The sequence below is a fragment of the Rhipicephalus microplus genome, unplaced genomic scaffold (genome assembly GCF_043290135.1).
Source record: "Rhipicephalus microplus isolate Deutch F79 unplaced genomic scaffold, USDA_Rmic scaffold_450, whole genome shotgun sequence".
Taxonomy (NCBI): Eukaryota; Metazoa; Arthropoda; class Arachnida; order Ixodida; family Ixodidae; genus Rhipicephalus; species Rhipicephalus microplus.
Genome location: NW_027465014.1, coordinates 56,888 through 78,358, shown reverse-complemented (window position 1 = coordinate 78,358; position 21,471 = coordinate 56,888). Strand labels below are relative to the sequence as shown.

At 44.7% G+C, this 21,471-nt stretch overlaps 1 protein-coding gene across 1 annotated transcript in view; it reads right to left on the bottom strand.

Moving 5' to 3' along the window:
• Positions 1–1,123: 1,123 nt before the first annotated feature.
• The window catches only part of LOC142794530 (semaphorin-2A-like), a gene marked incomplete at both ends in the record, with an annotated part of 33,385 nt that continues 13,037 nt past the window's right edge, over positions 1,124–21,471 (bottom strand). The window contains 12 exon segments of the mRNA XM_075885907.1: positions 1,124–1,233; positions 7,715–7,859; positions 7,861–7,902; positions 9,806–9,873; positions 9,876–9,896; positions 9,899–9,928; positions 11,998–12,044; positions 13,986–14,116; positions 14,118–14,138; positions 14,920–15,044; positions 16,364–16,707; positions 17,447–17,507. Of these exon segments, the coding sequence (XP_075742022.1) occupies positions 1,124–1,233; positions 7,715–7,859; positions 7,861–7,902; positions 9,806–9,873; positions 9,876–9,896; positions 9,899–9,928; positions 11,998–12,044; positions 13,986–14,116; positions 14,118–14,138; positions 14,920–15,044; positions 16,364–16,707; positions 17,447–17,507 (1,145 nt within the window).

The window sequence follows — 21,471 nt, the reverse complement described above, 5'->3', positions numbered from 1 at the left end:
ATAAGAAAAAGTACTATTGACTCGACTTTCAATACACTCATACCTCAACATAACGAAATCGGATATAATGAAACATCGGTTATAATGAAGAAAGTAAATGAAAAATAGTCTTGCAGTATATATAGTGTTAGAAATAGACCTTTATAACGAATTTTTGGATATAACAAACTCATTTTCATGTAAGATGCAACTTTGTTATAATGAGGTTTAAGTGCACAACTTCATTTTAAAGTTGTTGCTACCAGTGCGTTGAAACGAAAAGAAAATTAAAAAATCAAAGAAAAAAAAAAACGATTTTTCCTGGAACGAAAACGTAACCGACACGTAATCCATTATTTCATTCCGTAGTCAAACCAGATTTTTTTCAATTGTTTTTCAGTTCCCGGGAAAGGACATGGTGATCCTTAACTACCAAGGTTAAAGCACTGAGTAATAATGCATATTCAAAAACAGAGTAACAGAGCTTATCTCATCCAAAAATCCCAAAGGAAAGGCGTGCCAAAATGAGTCAAAAAACAAAAACAGTGGCAACCACAGATGTTTCTATTAACGCAAGTAGATGAGTGACTGTCCCACTGGCCAGTGTGGTTAGGGCGTTCTCAGCAGTGAAGTTAGTTTTGTGAGAACAGTGGTGTTACACAACAGAGAGCACACCCGATCTCATGCTGCTGCTGAGGACATGCTCATCACTTGACACAACGCATTGAGTCTGCTTGGACAAAATCGAAATTCATTTTTGAGAAAATAAATACCATGAAGTAAAAGGGTGATGGTCTGCGCTAAATCTTGAGTTCAAATAAAAACCCATACGAACTGTTGCAAACCATTTTTTTCTCGTTCCAGAGCAGAAAGGTAATGGAACTTTTTGTCATTGTATGAAACAAAACCGAAATGAAAAACATTTTGTTCTGACACCCTCACTGCTACAGAGTCTACACACTTCCAACACAACGAAGCGAGTTTGTCACCAACTTGCCACCAAGTGCATTCGGCATAGAGTTTATGCATTCGGCATAAACTTTCCACCCTGACAGCATGCGAATGACACTAGAGGGGAAACATGTTCACTTAAAGTGCACCTAAGTTTGTCCTTGCGACAGGGGTATAAAAATAGCACACTTACAGCATGTTTGGTCTGCCAAGTCTTCATTGCCAGCTTGTATTTCTCAAATTCATGGCACCAGTTTGAGTATATCTTTCTATAGTCAGTTTCTGTTGGGGTTCCACAGGTCTCTGTAAAGTAAGCACAATGTAAGATGAGTAAATGCTGCAAACTCCTGAATTCTACCGCACTGCGTCACAGAAGGATTGTTTGGACACGTATACAATAGCAGGCACAACACAGTGTCTGTCCATATACAGCCGACGTCCGATTTCCCGGACCCTCAAGAGACCGTGAAAACGTCCCGGAAAAACTAATGCGAGCGAAAACACTTTATAATATTTATTTTTCACTGACGGAGAGGGTCGCGGCAGGAGTACAGGGTTCTCATTGCAATTCGGCAAATGAATTGTTTAGGTGGCTCTGAAAAGAGCCAAAATAAAGAAACAAAAGAAAACAATGTTATGAGGCCGGCGCTACAATCTATGCGGCCGGCGCTACCGGCCACATAGGATTGGATTACGAGCAAAACATAGGGTTAGGAGCAAAAAAAAGTAGCTTATTTTCATTTGCACAGCGTTCCATTTGCCCGCGATAATGTCTGGCTCAATTTCAGTTAATGTCATGCTTTCCCTGTACATCGATGACTGTGCCAGTGCTCGAGTCAACTCCGAGCTCGTTGGCTATATAGGCGCTGCCTTTTCGATCTAGAAGTCAGAGTCATCGGAATCCTCCGTAACTTGACGTATGACTCAGTTATCGGTTAATTCCACACACAGCTCAAAGTCTTCGTCAGAGTCGGCGTAGCCCTCAAGTGTTATCCCTGCTTGAGTCGAAACACCGACCCCGTGCAGATCGTCGAAAGCAAGGTCCGCAGGTGGAAGTTCGTCGCACACGCTGTTCACTCAGGACCTCGGCGTCCAGTATAAAGCTCGCGTTGCGGAACAGTTCCGGAAGGTCTGTTGCGTAACCGCCTTCCACGAGTCTGCAAGCATGCTAACAGCAGACCATAGGTCAACAGTGTAGCTTCTCCCACTGTTGGAGCTCAGCACCATGCGGCCTAAGCTACAGCTGGCGATGAACCAGCGTGCGCTGGATTGTGGCATTTTCTGTTTCGAGGGTACGGCTAGAGTGTACTCTGGTACGGCAGCTGCGATGGCTGCGGCACGATGGGTTCAAGGGTCTAAAAATAACCGAAATGGCGGCCTTGATAGTGACTGAATTCGCGGTTAGGGGTAAGGAGTACAGAAAATCGGATGGCAAAAATTATAAATGTCCAGAATTTCGGACTTTTCATACACTGACTCATGGGGAACTTGACGGTGCCACAGATGAGTCCGGGAATTCAGGCACGTTCAGAATTTCGGACATCCTAGAAATCGGGCGTCCGCTGTACAGTTAAACCTCGTTATAACGAGATGGCTATAACGAAATAATGGATATAACGAGCAAATCCTAATTCCCCTTGAAAGTCCCTATACAAACCAATGTATTCAAACCTCGTTTTAACAAGGCAAAATTTGCCTGTTATGGGATATAACGAACAAATTTTGTTAGGAAGTAAAATTTTGAGCCGATGTCACGACAGTGCACAACGCGAATTTGAGACGGCGCGCAACGAGAGAACTGTATTTAGCAGTCCAAAACTCCCGCCACGCGCCTTCCAGCAACGCGCGCAAAGCAGACGGCACGCGCTGTTTCCGAGGAGAGGTCGCTGCACGTGCGCCGCTTGGCTACCACCGACAGCGAAGCGCTCCGCAGCTCCGCGAACGTCTCGCCCTTTTCTTTTCTTTTGCGTCTTCTTTATATTCTCCCTCTCCCCTTTCTCGTCGCGCTTCCTAATCTTACATACCCCCTTCCCCTTGAATAACCGGTTCCTAGAGGGCAGCGCAAAAGAGCGCCCTTTCTGCCCCTTCCTCTTCACAGTCACTTTCTCTGCAAGTGTTGTCGCTCGCCGACGTGAGCCGCGTTGCTTTTGAGTGCTGTTTCTTCTCTTTTTCGACTGCTTCTGCCTAATCTTTTATCGTGCTGCGCTCGTGATTCCAGCAACGTGAATGCGCCAGGCGGAAGCGAAAGCGCATAACGCTAGATCAGAAGGCGGCTATGATAAGAGCCGTCGAATCGGGGACCAAGAAAGGCAACGTGGCAAGAGACTTTGGCGTATCGACGAACACACTGTCAACCATCTTGAGCAAGCAGGAGTCCATCATCGACGCTGTTGCACGTGGCGTGAAAGGAAGCGCTAAGAGGATGAGGGCACCTGCCTTTGAAGCGGTCGAAAGGGCCGTTTTTAAATCATTCTTGAACACGCAGGCCGTGAATCTGCCGGTGAGCGGCGCCTTGCTGCAAAGCAAAGCGAGAGACCTTTGCCTGCATCATGGGCTATGACAACTTCGTAGCAAATTCGGGTTGGCTCCAACGCTTCAAGGAGCGCCACGACATTGTCGGGAGAGCGGCCTGCGGCGAATCGCAATCTGTCGACGAAGCAGAGGCTACCAAGTGGGCGAAAGAAACGTCGTGCGGCTGCTAGAAAAATACAGCGCGGAGGATATTTTAACGCGGACGAAACCGCTCTCTTTTTGAAGATGTTGCCGCACAAGACGTTAGCCCTCAAAGGCGAGCCGTGCCATGGCGGCAAACAAAGTAAGCTGCGGATCACTGCGCTACTTTGTGCAAACATGACCGGCTCTGAGAAGATGCCAATTTTCGTAATTGGCAAAAGTGCATCCCCTCGCTGCTTTAAGGGGAAGAGGCAGCTCCCAGTCAAGTAAGTAGCCAATCGCAAAGCCTGGATGACCACGGAGATTTTTTCAAAATGGCTTTGCGAATGGGACGAGAAGCTGGCAAAGGCGAACCGCAAGGTGTGCCTTGTTTTAGATAACTGCACCGCCCACAATACCGCTGCCGTGCTTCAAAACATCGAGCTGCTGTTCCTTCCTGCCAACTGCACAGAAAAATACAGCCGCTTGACCAAAGCGTGATTATGTCGCTGAAGGCAAATTACCGCAAGCATGTGATAGACAAGCTCCTGCTCAACATGAGGATGAAGCGAGACACTGATGTTGACTTGTACGCTGCGCTCGAAATGCTTCAGGTGGCGTGGATGAGTGTGACGGCGACCACGATCGCAAACTGCTTTCAACACGCCTCATTTGCCGCCGCACCAGACGCCAGTGATGAGCCATCAGACGAGCCCACTGTGCCGGACGGTTTTGCCACATCAGACGAAGTCGCTGCATCATGGACGGCACTTCGTGACGCCGGTGTCGTGCCTGACAGCGAGTCTTTTTTGCGACTATGTGAGTGCGGACTCGAAAGTGGTGGCAACGGAGCAGCTCCTGGATGACGATATTGTGCGCGCTGTCAGTGATCGTAACGAAACCAGTGACGATGACTCTGTCGACGAACAGGAAACAAACGTGCCGACGGCGTCGGAGGCATTAGACGCGGTGGACGTACTGCGCCGCTACTTCAGCGCTCACGAGGGCGGCGAAGATGGCTTGAACATTGCGGCCGCAGCTGAGCGAACCGTCGTTCGCATTAGGAAGATGCATCAACGTCCAATTACGGACTTCTTTGCAGCTAAGTCTGCCTGAAATGCAAGCTGTGTATTTTGAAGTGCATTAAAACAGGTGCATGACTTTTTCCTTTTTATTTGGGAATGCGGTTATTTTGTTTACATACCACCGTCCGGCGGGATGCTATTTCGCCCGCTATTTTTTGGGGGTAAGTACCGTGCATAATATTTGCGATAAATGCCTGCTACGGCTATAACGGAATATTGGTTATAACGAGCAAATAGCGGCGGCCCTCCAATTTCGTTATAACGAGGTTAACTGTAGTAGAAAGTGGGTCTGGTGAAAAGAACTTAGTGATACTGATACAATCAGCACATACTACAGTGCATTGTCATTAAACAAAATATCGGAGATCTTTTCATATGCTAGGAAAATGGGTTCGTTTTGTATATTACACTTCTTTTTTTTGCTAAAGGAACTACTCACCTAATATCTGATGTAATACATAAATGAAAAGCAAAACGAATGTATACAAGTTCCATTCACAAGATGTATGTCATGTGAGTGATAGAAATTGCAAAATTGAAGATTTCGGGACAAAGTTGAACAGATTTTCTAAACACTGAAAGAATAAGTGCTCAACACTGACGAACACAAAAAAAGAAGAGCAGACACAGAACACGTGCTACTAACAACTCCTTATTCTCGTCACACACACTGGGTTTTATAGACACATATTCGTCGGATTGCGCACGCACAAGATCACATTTGGCAACAGAGCGATCAATAAAATATAATGCAGAACACGACTATGTGACAACACCTCCCAAATAACAAGGTGCAAGTTACAGCTTGAGCACGTTACAGGGAGCCTTGCAGAAGTGTAAATTCAGAATCATGCAATGATGCCGAAGCCTCACTTATGCATGAACTGATGTCCTTTTTGAAAAAGTTCTTTCGAAGTGAGCCGAGCAGAAATGTAATCATTGAATTCATGTGAATCACACAGGTGACAACTGAATTCAATTAAAAATTATTTGTCCAAATCACTATTCCCTTCGAATTCAGTTCTAAAAAATTCACTACTCGCACAAGCCTAGAATTCACATTCAACATTATGCACTGGTGGGCTAGTTGTGAATTTATAGTGATGTTTTAACGCAAAACAATAACACAGGACAGAAGATAGGAAAAAATACTTCTTCCAGTCCTCGACACGGGTTCTTGTTATGTGGAAAAAAAAGATGGCTGATTTATTTGTCTAGGAATGGGTATAACACGAAAGTGAAACGTGTGTTTACAAACGCAGGTGAGCGTTCATTGCACACTGTTTCGCCACAAGGGCACAGGAATGAATGCCACAGGAATGAATTCTACAGCAACAAATTGTAATGCAACGTGAAGAACGACAAGCAGCTCCAAACTTGCAGCGCGCACCTCGAGCAGAAAGCACGCATGAAATGAGCATAGAGAGAACGAATGCAGACAAACAACTGTCACAGCTCAGCATCGTACTTCGTGTGTGAGCAGCACGCTCATGAGACCATGCCTTGTGGAGGTGCGCACGCACCACAACACACAGGATGATGACCTTTAGAGCGCGCCCAACATGCGCCTTTCGCACCATCTCACTACTGATGACGAAAACGCACTGAGGTTGCTGAGCTATGAAGACAGTTGAAGGTACACGGTGTATATAAATAAATATAAATATATAAATATAATATAAATATAAATATATATATAAATAGCACGCCATTAGCAAGCTGGACGACGTATGCTTTGTGGCCTAGTGCCTTCGCACCGCGCACTGCGGAGCGAGTAGTCGTAGGTTTACTGTCCAACAACAAAACTTTTTTGTCCCCTTTTTTGACCACTTGCAATCTGTTAGCATCTATTTTATAACGTCATATCCGTGACGGAAGTACGTAAGCGGAGCAGTGGCGGACCCTGGCATAAAACACTTTAGTGTTTCAAAAGAAAAAAAAAAGGCAATCTGGATGAATTTGAATTCTGAGAAATGTAAGACTAGCCACTTACACCATAATATGCAAAGTGCAGAGTTCATTTGCTATGTCAAAGTGATAGCAGGAGGAAATGACTTCAGAGTAGGTTACCTTGGGAAGACAGACTGGCTAAAATTGCACTTCCTTGTCAACTTTTATTTTTATTCCTCCACGCAACAAAAGCAGTGGAGTTTGCAATGAGGTTACTGCGCAATCAAAACTTTTTTTTTCTTTTATAACAAATGCTAAGTGTGCATTAATTATATGAAGGTAACCATTATGTGAGTAGTGTGACGACTGTTGTAGTCAACTAAGCCTTATCAAGTGTTAGTTAGGACTGAACAGCATCATACCAATGTAGCCTAAGAAGCATGCACAGTGCCTTTAAATACTAAATGGCCACTCATAAGCTACGCTCCAATAAAGATACGTCTGCACAAAGTGAACCAACTAAAAGCTAAAAATTCTTTTCCTTTGGTTAAAATTCCTACTGTTGTGCTAAAACATGCAGTAGAAACGGCCAGAGGCGGCTATAACTTGGCAGAAAACAGACTTAGAAAAAGCTTCTAAATAATTTCCTGCCAAAATATGGAACTACAAAGAGATTTTAAGCTAAAAGAAGGCTTGATCTACCTTACAGAACAAACTATAGTGGCGAATGACATTGAATCCCAAAAGAAGCTGTTGTGCACATGAATTTGTGATTTAGAGCGCTACCTTGGCTGACGCAGAGATTTTCACTGATTTCTCGTTAACATTCAGCCCTGGTATTTCGGAAAACGAGAGCGAAATGACCAAAGATAACTTTAGAAGCAATATCTCATAAGTGAGAATTTTTACACAAAACACCATTTTTTTGCCACGCATCTCTCCTTAATCAGCAAATGGCCACTCATAAACTACACCTGCACAATGTGAACCAATTAAAGGTTAAATATTCTCTTTCTCTGGTTAAAATTCCACTGTTGGGTTAAAAACACCGTATGTGGTGCAACTAAAGAATCGTCACATATTGTGCAGTGGGGTCTTCAAAAGTACTTCACCGACAAACCTCGCACATATAACGCTGCTGTCAAATGCCCACTAACCAGCATCGACGGTAAGGTTGTAGCTGCAGAGAGTGCCAACTGATTCCAGATGGAGGTCGTAGTGGCCAGAGTCTCTCTCAGTGAGCGACATAAGCACCAAGCCGTGTCCAGTAGTGTGGATGTACTTGTCTCTCTTGGGTGTCACCAGGCCGGCGCTCTCTACCGTGTTGATGGTACCACAGAGGCACCTGCAAACAAGCAATGACAAAGCCATTTACCGCTGCTTTAAATGATGTGAATGCCATAAAGAGACCCGACTTCAGGATGCACCTTCTAGCACATTAAAGGGAGTTCAATGCCCTGAATTTTCAAGCAATGCCTCAACAGCTGCAGTGGTTTTCATGGAGGTACCTACCAGTTGCAAGAGCTTTTCTTAATCAGCTTCCACATAGAAGTTTATTGCTACACTGATTGCTACCAAACTAAGAATCTGACAAAACGATACTGCATATACCATAAACTTATGAATAAGCGCCCCCGTCCGAGAAAGCACCCTTCTCAATATCACTACTAATTTCAAATTTCCACACTGTTTCGAGAAGCCCCCCCCCCCCCCCCCTACTCTGCAGCCTAATCATGCACCAAGTCCATGCAACATGAACCTGCTCGAATCCCATCCTATATCATGCTTATCAGCCCAATCCTAAGCATCTGCACCTGAAATTTGTCAGGCAAAGTTTTTTCTCTCTCTCTTTCCTATGACAACCGTTCCAGAACTAGGCGTAAAATCATGGCTTTTAAGATGTAATTACAAGATTATACTTATGATGACGTAGACAACAAAATTAAGGCTTCAGAGATCGATGTTCGCTGCTTAAAAGCTATTACATAGGCCAATCATTAGAAATGCTTCCATCACATACTTCCTGTGTTCTGATAATGTTGCAATTGCGTTTCGTATGTTTGTGAGCTGTCGCAGCAGTGCACTGTATCATGAATAAAAGTGAGACTTCTGAAAAAAAAGTCCACATGGTCTCCGTGTTCTTGTTGTTTTTTTTTCCTGGCCGGAAATCTTTTTTGACGACATCTTGAATTTTGGAGTAGTTCCAGGTAAGCACCCTCCTTCCCCTTTGCCACTAATTATGGCTTCCGAAAGAAGGGGGCAGTTGCTTCAAATTTTACGGTGATCAAGAAGCATTTCATTCCAATGTGAAAACGAAGGTGGTTGACTATTTCCAAATTTATTTATCACATCAATTCCTTTTAGTAAGCAGAAAGCAGACATTCAGGTTTGCAAGAAAAGCTTGCAATAAAGGGCACTTTGACACCGGTATCCTACAGGGGTGGAAACCGCGTTCTTGTTATGTTTATTGCACATGTCCCAGTATACAGAGCATGGCATAAGGTGAGATGACCCTGTGTTAACTGCTGCCGGAATAAATTAATCATTGCCACAGTTGACACGCCCTAACAATGCCGCAGTACGACTGGCAGGTATCGTTTGAATTGTTTTGCATAACACCACCTGTCAATTTTTTTAAGGACAGCATGAGGAGACTACATGAGTGCATCGTCGGGGGAAATGTTCCTCTCTAATTTAGCTTTCCTACGCCACTGCAACAGCACACTATTTTTAATACAAAAGCACTCTGATGAAAGGTTCCTGATGAAAGGTTCTTTCACATGCTAAAGGAGACCACCTATTCCCAAGTTCAAGTGAGGTAGTGTTGCAAATGAGTTTTCCAGAATCCTGAATTGAGAATGAATTAAGAGATAATTGACAGCCACCCATAAGTAGCACGAAACCAGAAGAAAAATCTGCATTGATTTCTTTTTTCAAGAAATGTGCGCAAACTTGTACAAAATCCACACAAACTCATTTGCAATTTCTGCATGCATGTTCATAGAGTTGTCGATCAATTTGCTTAAATGCTGCTAAATGCTAGCATCCCAGTTAGCTCCATTGGTAGAGCGACCACTGTGGAAAACATTGGTCCCAAGTTCGATTTCTGGACTAGGACAGATTTTTCAGTAACTATAAGAGGCTTCTTGTCGAACCCACATAAAGTTCTTCGTAGAATTGTGCTACAAATGGGTGATAGTCAATTATCCTTTCCAGAAGCAGTGTTGTGCAGCAGCAGAAATGCTAACCTTGCTGTGGGCGGTCCCGGGTCCGGTGGTTCCCGCTGGTGGCTCCATGAGCTCTGGATGGTGCCCTGACAGCTCAGATGGACACTTTCACCCAGTGGGCATGCAACTGGCGCCGGCGAACACCTGCACCACACATGACAAGCCTTACTTAAAGACTGTGGTTGCATAGGTACACATATTTCCGCAAAAGGGTTCAAAGGAAAATTGCATCAGTTCGGCTTCCATTCACCACTTCTAGTATTCATAACAATACCATACCTGCCCTGCCAACCTAGCAGCACGAAAATTTGGGAGACGACAGCAAACATGAGGAGTTGCAAAAAAAAACGAGAGACGAGTTTTTTTTTTTTTTTGTATATCATAAATTACTGAAACTGAGACACCTGCGGCACGCTGTCGCTACTTCGGTTCACAGTGACTGCGAAAGCACAGCGCTTCAGAATTATTGGAACAGTGTTTTCGGTATCTGCAGCCATTTTATCAATGATGTGTCTCCCCCACCCCGTTACATCGGCACCCATACCGCTTCACCTTCTCGCAATCAGAAAACATTTTTGAAACACCAGTCTTGCGTGATCACTTACGTATAGCGGCAAATTTGTGTTCCACAAGAAATCCCATGAATAGTCATTCTGTGCCGATCGCACACTCTTTGCAACTCTTTTGGAAGAAACTTCCGATGTTGTCCTGTCATTCCACAGCACAAACATAGTTGTGATGCTTCTGAGAAGCGATATGTCAGCCTTGCCGCTGTCCGAAACGCTTACATCACAGGCACACATGGTACAGATTCCGTACTTGCCACTTTCCCACGAAGTCACAAGGCACGGAAACTCAGTTGTGCATGAGTACAGAACACTAGCAAGTACTTTGCTTTTGACACCGTCATCGACCTACCAACTGAACTCTGAAAAACAAGCTACCCCCAAAACTACGTAACCAACACAACTAAGGCATAGGCCTAGCATACGAGATGCGGGAGCCAAGACAGAACGGACGCAAAAGTAGAATAACCTTTTCCTTGCCTTCTTTGGTATGATGGCGAGCGCTTCCGCGGTACTACAGCGTCTAAAATCTAGAATAGATTGAGCGATACTGTACCGTATGGCTACAGTGAACCGGAAGTGTAGTAGCAAGTGCTCTTCCGCAGTACTGCAACTGTCGCAGCAAGAAAGGCTCAAGTACAAGTGTGATAAAAATAAACCATCAGACAAACAAATCAAAACACGCCCCTGCTGTGGCGGTCCCTTTTCGGGAGATCCAAGATAGCATTCGGAGAATATAGGGAGAATAGGTGTAAATTGGGGAGTCCCCCGAACAATTCAGGAGATTTGGCAGTATATGCAATACTGAAAGGGTTTTGCGTCCCAAAGCAACAATACGCCTGAGGGACGCCGTAGTGAAAAGCTCTAAATATTTTGGCCATCTTGTAAACCAAATCTAAATACATAAGCCTCCAGCACTTTCGCCTCCATGAACAATGACAAATTTGCAAGGCTAGATCCACCGGCTACCTACAACATCCTAATCCTAAACCTAATGCATCAACAATGCGACTGCTGCGGCCGGGCTTCGATTCGGTGACCTGGTCAGCAGTCAGCAGTTGAGCAACATGACCACTAGACCACCATAGTAGATTATTCGCCACTTCTAAGACTGCGCTTTCCAAAGGGGTGTCTGAAGAATTAAAAAGCCTTTGGTTCTAGTAGCCGACTGTAGAAGAGACTCGATTTAATTGCCGATGGACTGAAAAATGATTCCATTGCAATGGAATTTGAACTAGGGTGTATGTCTTTGAATATAGCACGGTATATTGTGCATGGTACAGCATTACACAGCATCATTCAGCGCTACAGTAGGCCCTGCCATGTATTCTTAGCAGCAGTGTTCTAGAAATTACATATAAATGGAGTTCTAAAAAAGTTGATGGAAAACTAATTATCAATAATATGTTAAAAATTATAATCCTTTGGGCTTTATGAGAACCATAAAGTACCTAACTTATCAATCCAAGTACCATTTATGAAATGGTTCGTGATGAACGTTTTTGCTTGCTAATTTTTATCAATGAAGTTTTATCGGTTCTAGCCGAATACACTGCCCTTGTGAAATACTACAACTAGCACATTTTCACAGGACAAAGAAACAGAGTGGGAGGGACAGGGGTCAATTTAAAAATTGATGCAACTTACTTTCTTCACAGATGTCTGGAGTAGCATTGCTTACATCTTGCAGGAAACTGCACAAGTCAAGATAATAATAATGAATACTAAAAAAAAGTTACAGTTTCACCACAAGGGCAAAGCAATTATAGCGGTTGCAACAAAGTAAAATGTTGTTTAAAGTAGGATAGCAGCTAACCTGGATAGCATTAGACCTGGTTTAACTTCCCGAAAATTTGTACTGAATGTGTAAAATTTCTGGTATGATAAATATGACACCGAACCGGCTACACTAATTATATATTGTGACGGTGCGAGATATAGATTTATAGCGCAGCGACAACAGAGAATCGGCAGCAGAACAAGTAGGATGAGTTGCCTCTCGCACAAGTGCTTAATGAACAGGTGTCTTCGTCATCTTTGTAAAGTGCCTCGCTTGCTTATGTCGATGATGCACCGTAACAATATTCTTAGTTTGGCAAGCCTCATAGCTAATGCAGTCGTATCCTGGAGTAGTGGCTAATCAACAAAGATTTTCGTGCCTTAAAAACCTCATTATAGTTTACTTGTAAGAATTCTTTTCTGTTTCATGAGTCAGGCTTGTTACCATTGTGTGAACACCAGCTGTAGAAGAGTAAGTGAGACGTGAAACTGCACTGAACTTTAATATATGAGCACGTAAAGAGAACTGTACACAATGTAGAAAAGGACACAGCCGTGCGCTCATCAACCAAGGACTACATATCTACACACAATTTGCAAGTTAACAAGATTAAATAACGACAAAACTAAGCACTCCGTGTTCTGTAGCAGAGTGATTAAATAAATGTTCATCTTGTGCGAAGTATATATGGTAATACCTGGTGTACCTATTTGTACCTGGTGGTACATATAGCTCCACTGTGCATCTTGTTTGTCCAATTCTGTAACTTACCCAAAACTAATATAGCTGTCTCCAATATTGGGCCCAAAACCTGCACATACAGTCTTGATATTTTTACTATGTAAATATAGTTATACATGCAAAGGCGGCTGCTTGGCTCACCCTAGCAGAATATTTTAAACTCTAGTTGACCTACCAATATAGTAGTAGACACTCTAAACGAAACCTGAAGAGACCTGGAAGACATGTTGCATTTAACAGGAGTTATATTAACAGAGAGGTGAACAGTGGTGCAGAATACAAGTACGAAACCAATCATATGAGAGACTGTTGTCCAACTTGAGCAGCAGTTTCGTTTAACAGATATTTATTTACTGCGAGTCTACTGTATTACAAGTAACATGTGGAGCTTGCACAGTATGTACGTTGTGCCTCAGAAGCCTAGTTAAAAAGACATGGTACTCGCACAAAGTGACCTCTGAGATACATGGCACATCATAATCCAAGCGTGAATTTTATCCAAGAGTGGAATGCTAAAAAACAAACAAGCACAAAGCATTTCAATAATAAAGTTTACATCAAGGCCTGACCACATGTACGCGTTGCAGTCTGTCAGTGTGTGGGTTTCCGACACAGCACCGCAACCCCTGAAGAGAATGGGCGCGCAGCTACACGAAGTCGCGTGCCACACCCTCTTCCTACGAAGAACAGGAAGAGGGTGCCGCGTCAGAAACCCATGAGCGACACGCTGTGACGTGCACATGTGATCAGCCCTTTATACATTTTGGTTTTCGTTTTCACTTGATTTTGACACACTGTGGTTCGTGGTCAGGCCAATCTCGACAGAACAACCCGGCCACAGTCGTCCATTGATGGGCTCTGTTGGGACAGAGTTATACCGTGGTCGATTCACGTGAATTTATTCTACTGCATTATCAGACAACTATAAAGAAGCAAGTGAACTTTTCTTTTTTACTTGGGCTTTGCTTTCTTTAGTTTCGGACCACAAAGGGCTATATCACCCGTCATTTTAAACAGAGGTACATACAATATTGTGAAATGCTTTCCGAATAAATTCTTCGAAACCAAAGGATAAAAGAAGCTCAAATTTAGAGGTCCACTGCGCGTCTCATACCCTGTCACATAGGAGCGGCACTCATGATGATCCCTGTCCCAACCACAATAGGGATCCCGAACGCAGCGCAGGCAGCTCAGGTGTCGGCCACGACACAGGTCCAGGCGCACCTGTCGGACGCCATCGTCCGAAACCCAGGTACACTGACTTGTGCTGCAAAGAAGAGCCCCATCTTCAAAATGTAGGAGTTACATTTATTCTATTGACCCAACTGACTTTCAATGTGCATTAAAATCTGTTCCTGCTTGGTCGCACAGTGTGTCATTCTGGTGCACACAATAAAATTTAGTTTTCTAAATTTTCGGTGTAACAGGCATCTTGTGTTTGTTATATCCCAAATGCACTGGCACCCCAAATTTTTTCTGTCAATGTATATTACTGGCTACTTCCCCTGTGGTTATCTATGCCTCTACATATGCTTGAATTGGGAGATTCTACGGATGAATACGACTTATGGAGTTCGGAAAGGCTCTGCCCAGATGACCGAACTGCAGCAGCCAATCACCTCTACGAGTAGAGAAAATAATCCTACTCATGCAGAGAGCAATGTTTTCCAAAGGCTGTCAATGCAGGCTCGTGTGCATATGCATTTGAAGAAGAAATGCTGCGGACTTATAAAGTTGTGCCCCACTAGAGTGTCTAAATTTATGTCGTGTGCCCGAGTGACCTTCATGAACATGGGTGGTAAAATGACTACTCTGCCAAAACCAAGATTACGGTCACCATGTGTTAACTGACTCCACTTGGTAGGACAACTTAAAAAGTTGCAACATCATATTTGCCAATGCATTTATTGCATACAGTACTGCAAATAGTAGGACACTAACTGCACAGTAGTGACTCATCATGAAGGAACTAAGACGCTGGGCTTACAATGCAATGATAATGTTTCAGATTTATGCCGATGCATCGGATGTTCCACCAAGACCCTCACCTCACTAGAGATGTCAATGGTGCGAACGGGCTCCCCAGGGCTCGCTTCAATTACGTCAACCAGGTTGGAGAAGGATTGTCCCGAGCGGTCTTTCCACTCCACTATCTTGTACACCAGTCCATCACCTGGAGTCAAGAACAAAATGCAAGGCACACTGATGTTTCCTGCTTACCCCTCTTTACAGTTCCAGCCAATGAATGGAAAAATCTGTCGCTAGTTGTTTTTTCAATGACCAAACAAGGCCTCAATGATACATAAAGCCATGTGGGCAATGTCATGAGCATCATAATTAAATGAAATTGTTGCATAACTCAATAAAAGTCATTGCTTTAATTTGCACGGTTATCCCGGAATGTAAAATAACACAGTGTTCTTCAGCTGCTTGCACGCAGAAAAAGACTTCACTCGCTCAAAATGTTTCTCAGGTGCAAAGCCCCACACGACATATCCTGGTTGACCTAGTATTGATGCCTAATTAAAAAAACTATGCACAAATGAACTATAGGCAGTCAAGCCATGAAACTATTGTGCAGTGTCAAGTGTGTTGACTTATGCAGTCAGTTCATTTAGGTTTCGTTGTGCAGTCCTAACCTGCCCTTTCAGGCGTTCTCACATTGCCGTAGGTCGGCTGAGAGTTTTATATGTACTTGTAAGCAACTGAAAGTATAAAACAGGGGATTACAAAACAACCAACAAGCCAAATAATGCAGAGATTGAAAAAGAAAACAATAGTGTAAAGCATGAAAGAAAACAGTGCTGAAAGTCGTTCGCAGTGTCATGTGCCTGTTTCTTAGGATAACTTTAAATTAAAAAAGCAAATAAATGTTTTACTTAACATCATATTCTTACTAATCGTATTCATTTATCTTGCAGCATAGATGAAAGCACATGTTTTGTACATTGTTTTTTTCTAGTTTATCACTACCTCAAAACTTGCCTAATGCCCAGCTGTAAGTATTGATGTTGAAAAAATAGTATCCCACAAGAAAATGTGAACGGCGCTAACGCAGGTGCTGCGGTGAGTGCTGGATTATTTGTTTGAAGCGATGGCTGGCATAGGTCTTGTAGGTGACACGTAAAGACACGTTTCAACGTGTACCTTAGGCTTGTGTCAGCTTTATTGCACGTGAACCGATGAGTCGGTGGTGTAGCGAGGCGCGGTCCCCGGCAGCTGTTGCAGGCGAACGGACGAGCTGCGGATGAGCTGCGCTCGCTGCGGTTGCCGCAGCGAGCGCGCGGCAGGCGAGGAGGGAGTGACGTAAGCGGGCACTGCGGGGGGAGTGCAACGTCAACGGGCAACAGTGGTGTGACCTACTTGGCACCGTGCCAACACCTGCGGCGAGCGGCGCATTCGTACGGAGGGACAGCGTTACAGAGGCTAGTCAAACAACTGCTTCGCATCTAAAAAGTGATGAGCAGGTACGATTGCAACTCATCCACTTACGAGTGCCAGCGAAGTAGACGAGGTAGTCAACACCATCCACATCCACCTTGTGCACAGCAAGCGAGAGGAACACGACATTCTCACGGTAGAAAACAGGTCTTCCACCGGACTGCGGCACAGCCGAGTCCATGAGAGTGTGGGTGCGGAGAAAATTGAGCACGGCATCGGGCAGCGTCTTGGTGCTGTTGACGCATCGTCCCGGACGTGGCTCAGGCACCTGACTTGTCAGAACGGGAAGCCAGGCAGATGATGATGTCTTCTGCTCCTTGAACTTACCCCCAAAAGCACCCTGTATGTCACTCAACCGAAAAGAGCACACAGCCGAGCCATGCGGACCTCCGTGACTGCACAAGAGAAGATAGAGCGCAACTGCAGCTGTGAATACACAGAAAAAATGGGATTGTGGACAGAGGTATCCTTACATAAGCAGAAGGTAAGGCAATAAAAAAGAATCTAACATTAACGATGGCAGCCCAACTAAGGTATGAAGACTGCCCTATTAACCTTCTATAAAAATTATGCAATCCTTGCTTTTCTGCAATTTCGTAGGACAATTCATGTGTATAAGTGTGTGTGCATAGGTTAAACGTCTACCAGGCCCAATAAAAACAGACCAAATACACAAGCAAACTTCACATTTTTCATCCTATCATGCCTTCAAGCAAGTACAACCAGAAAAAATGTGATCTATATTATAAAGATTGTGATATAATTCAATGAAAAAGCTTCAAACATCTACTACTATACATATAAGCCATAGCATAAAACTCCTTAACTCTCAAAAGTAAGAAGATCAATTTAGAAGAGCTACCACTAGTGATGACATGAATGCATAATGTGCTACATCATTTAGCAATTAAACATCCCTCAATAAAAATACAAGATACCCAAGATTTTTATATAGTTGGACTCTGTTTCTCATTCAGAAATGAACCTATTGCAGCTTCTCTAAAAAAGTCGCTAAAGCTGCTCCTGTCAACAAGTCTAAATCTATGGGCACTTTTAAAAGTGCTCCGAAACAAAGGTTAGTAGTAAGCTGAATTTACTTGCACACTTGTTCACATTATGCAAATCAATACTCACAGTGACGTTGTAAAGACAGCGTAGACATTGCTGTCATCGTCAGGGAACTTGTAAACAGCCTCTGCAAAGTAAGTACCAGAAGACAGCAATTCACCAGCTGCAACCTCGCCAAGTTGCATCCAACGTGATACCGTACCAACTAAAATGCTTAACAAGAGAGTTAACCTTGAACGAGTTGATGTCGTCCCGATGTCGGAGAACATGTAGTTTTAAAGCACAATAAGGCGGGACCACAATCATAAAAACCCCAAAAGCACGCTCGATAATCTCGTATTGCACTAGAGGTGGTGGAACACTACTATGTAAAGCCAGCTTGTTCTGTGAACCACTTAATAATTGTTGTGATTTAAGGGGAGACGCTCCTCGAAAGCACTTTTTTTTTGTTATTCAACTTAGAGCTTCAGAAATTGGACCACTGATGCAGTTTTTCCTCCTGATTCCAAATCTGTAATCAGTTTTTACATAAGTGCAATAGTTTGGGAGTTGTGTTTCAAGTAATGGTGAAACTTGATAAGTTTTCCGGGAACTTTCGCGCATACTAAATGTTCATGCAGAGAGTTGTTCAATGGCTCCTTTTGCTCCCTATTAGCCATAGAGTGCCGATATCTAGCTAGAAATTGTGCTCCAACTTTGAAACTATGAAAAAAACATCTGTGTAGCAAAGTACCCTTTTTTTTCCACTCGACCACCATTAAATTTATTAATAGATATTTACAGCTGATAGGTTGTGCTGATTCAAGTAGATATCGGCACCCTACGCACTCTCCTCAATGTGTGTGCCAAATTTCGTCGTTGTATGACCATTCTAAGTGCCCGAAACACTTCCCGCAAAAAATGCAAATTGGCCAAAATTGCGAAATGAGAAAAACGCGTTTGAAAGTTTGAAAGTCTGTATTTACAAAAATGAAAAACGCAGTAGCACGAAACTTGTGCTGAACACATACACACATGTCCAGAGGGAATATCAGTTGTCTAAAACTCTCCAGCACCGTAGGTTTTCCCTTCCCGGCTGGTGCGGCAGGACTCTTCCACCCGGGCCCTCTTGGCTGCACTGCGACGGTGTGCCCTCGCCTCAGCGGTCTGACGCACATTCATCTTGTGCATGCGCATGCTGTCTCGGCGGTCGCTGAGGGTAACCAGGGCCTCCGAAGGAAGCACCCCAAGCTCTTCCAGCACCTTTTCAAAGCTCGCGTGGCCCCGGTTGAACCACAGGACTGCAATGACTGTGGCTGTTTCCACAGCAGTCCGGGAAGCAAACCGGGTCTTTGGACACAGCAGCCATATTTTGCTGTTCAGGGACTCGGCCGCGTTCTGTGTCTTGCCGTGGAGGCACCGGGCAAGCAGCTTCGCATCTGTGAGACGCTTGTAGATTGGGAGGACTGCCAAACCCTGGGCCTTGGTCAGGAGGGGGGTGTGGCACGGTGCAGGCTGGCCCTGCGCCTCAGCACGTCGGTGCTTGCACCACGAGTCTGGGCCTGCAGGACAGAACTTGTGACCCAGCACCGTCTGTTGAGCACGAGTGCAAACATGAGGCCCATATGGCAGTGTACATCTTGTGGACATTTCCCCGATTGTTCACAATGGCCACCTGAAAGTAAGTTTGAAGCTTCTGGATGGTGGTCTCCTTCAGCTTCTCCCCTCGTGGAAGTGGCGTTGGCAGCTTCCGCAGGCCGGTGCCCAGACGTTTCGCCACGTGGTTGGTGCACTCCTCTTTTTCAATTGGAGTGTCAGGGTACACGTTGGCATCACAGACCCCGTTGTAGGCCTTGCTGTCTCCATCGCTTAGGAAGATGGTGAACCGCAGGGGTGTCTCATAGTCCACAGTCCTCTGCCAAATGCGCACTGCAGCTTCGGCCTCCATGGCATGCGAAGAACAGTCGCAATTCTTCTCACAAACGGGATGATGAAACGCCTGCCATGTTTCTTCATCGCCTCCCATGTCGTTATGCAAACTGCACGCCAGGCAGAAGTTGGAAAGCACTTCATAGTCCAGGCACAAACCAGTGTCCAAGGACACTACAGTTCCCACACCATTGTGGCTTTTGTGGCCTCTTTTTTGCCATGTGCCGTCAAACATGACTGGCACGTCACTGTTACCAGCCACCTCTTTGGTGACGCTGCGTGCCCTTTGCATGTTTTCACAGACAGCCTTCACTGCCGCACTGTGAATCTTTTTGCCGATAGCATGGAAGGTCTTATGGTGCATAGGGTTTGGCAATCCAACTACTGCACAAAATCGTGAAAGTTGCTCATGCCCGATACCGACGGCACGCGCTGCAAGCACCACTTTCAGGTTCACGGCAAAGGCGTCACGCGAACTCCCGCTGTCGTAGCTTCTGCTTGCACCGCGGCCGCCATCTGACGCGACCCGCTTCGACGAGTACGCGGACGAAAGGATGCTCTCCGAGCACTCCGCATTCTCGCAGTGTAGCTCCAGAAACGCCGAAAGGCCTTTCCGCTTTTTATTCGGTGCCCGAACTGCGAGTTTACTCTCGTGACAAACGGGGCATGCCGCGCCTGCGACGACGGCCGTCAATGCACCCAACTCGCACAGCACTACGCTTTCGGCACGATCGGCATTCAACCTGACGTCGTTTTCGAATAACGCGATCTTTTTCTGCGATGCACTCACAAAATTCACTGCAGCGTTGATCTCGTCGTCGCAGTTGCCATGGTCGACGTTGCCGTGGTCGATGTTAGGCCTACCGGCCGCTGGCCCGTCGCGGACATTTTCGTTGGCGGTGGCTTTCTTGTACGTCCTCCGCCGCTTCCCTCTGAACTTGTTCTTACTTCTGTATTTCCGATGGTCGGCAACGGCCTTTTTCGGGCTTGCCATCGCACGAAAACAGCGAAAAATAACTCCGGAAAACAGTGAAGCGAACTACGGCAAGAAAACACGGGTGCTGTCAGCCAATGGCGGCCCTGCGTTAGTGGCGCGCGGTTTGAAACGGCGGAAAAAGACTGTTTTTGTTGCTTTTTTTTTAGATTTTTCGTGAACGTACGAGACTTCAAGAACCGGGATCGTGGAGAGTAAGGACAACTCTACACGAGCCAGCGGCCGCAATATGGCGGACAGCTCTCTTCGCGGCCCCGCGAGCACGCGAACAGCAGCCCGTTTTGTGTAAATTTCGTGATGCCGCGCGTCACTGCCGCTCACTCAGACGCGTTTTTCACTGACTTCTGATGCTTATTTCGCTGTGATATTTTCAGATGTCAAAATATAATGTATAAAGATGATAAAGCAACAAAAAACAGAAAAGGTGAAATTTGGAAAAAAAAACGCGACTTTTCGACCCGCGTCTCCCCTTAATGTCCCAAAACCACCATATGGTTATGAGAGACGCCAGAATGAAGGGCTCCAAAAATTTCAACCACTTGGGGTTCTTTATTGTGCACCTGAATCTAAATACACAAACCTTGAGCATTTCCACCTCCATCGAAAATGCGGTCACCATAGCATCGTTTTGCAAACCAGCTTACCATAAGCATGGCTGCCCAAAATAAAATCTGTAGTTATTTCACTTTCTGCCTGCATTCTTTTGACATCAAGACTATACCTGTAATAAGTTTTGTCAAAATGCTCTTAACACATGCGTAACATTTCTTAGTCACTGTGTGTACTTCGAAGTCATACCTCTTCAGTACAACAGCCCATAACTGGTATGCTTGATTCAGCCCAGCTAAATGTAGAAATCACCACAGTTGCATATAGTACTTGATATGTGTATTTCCAGTAACTTATGTTATTCTCTGTCGATAAGCAGGCACAATGACCATAAAAAATGCTATTCAAAACAAGCAGCAAAAAAGAATATTATGGTGGTTTTTGCTACAGAGCAACTACTACTGAGCATGCCAATGCTTGCCTTACAACTGGTATCACTTACATTCAGTAGCGAACACATAAAATATACTGCATAATTCTGTCATTACAAGACAGAAGTGCACAGACTCCCAACTTACACTGTGTGTCCAGCATTGTTCGCACAGTATCAAGTATTGTGCAGTCTGTGGTGAAGCCAACA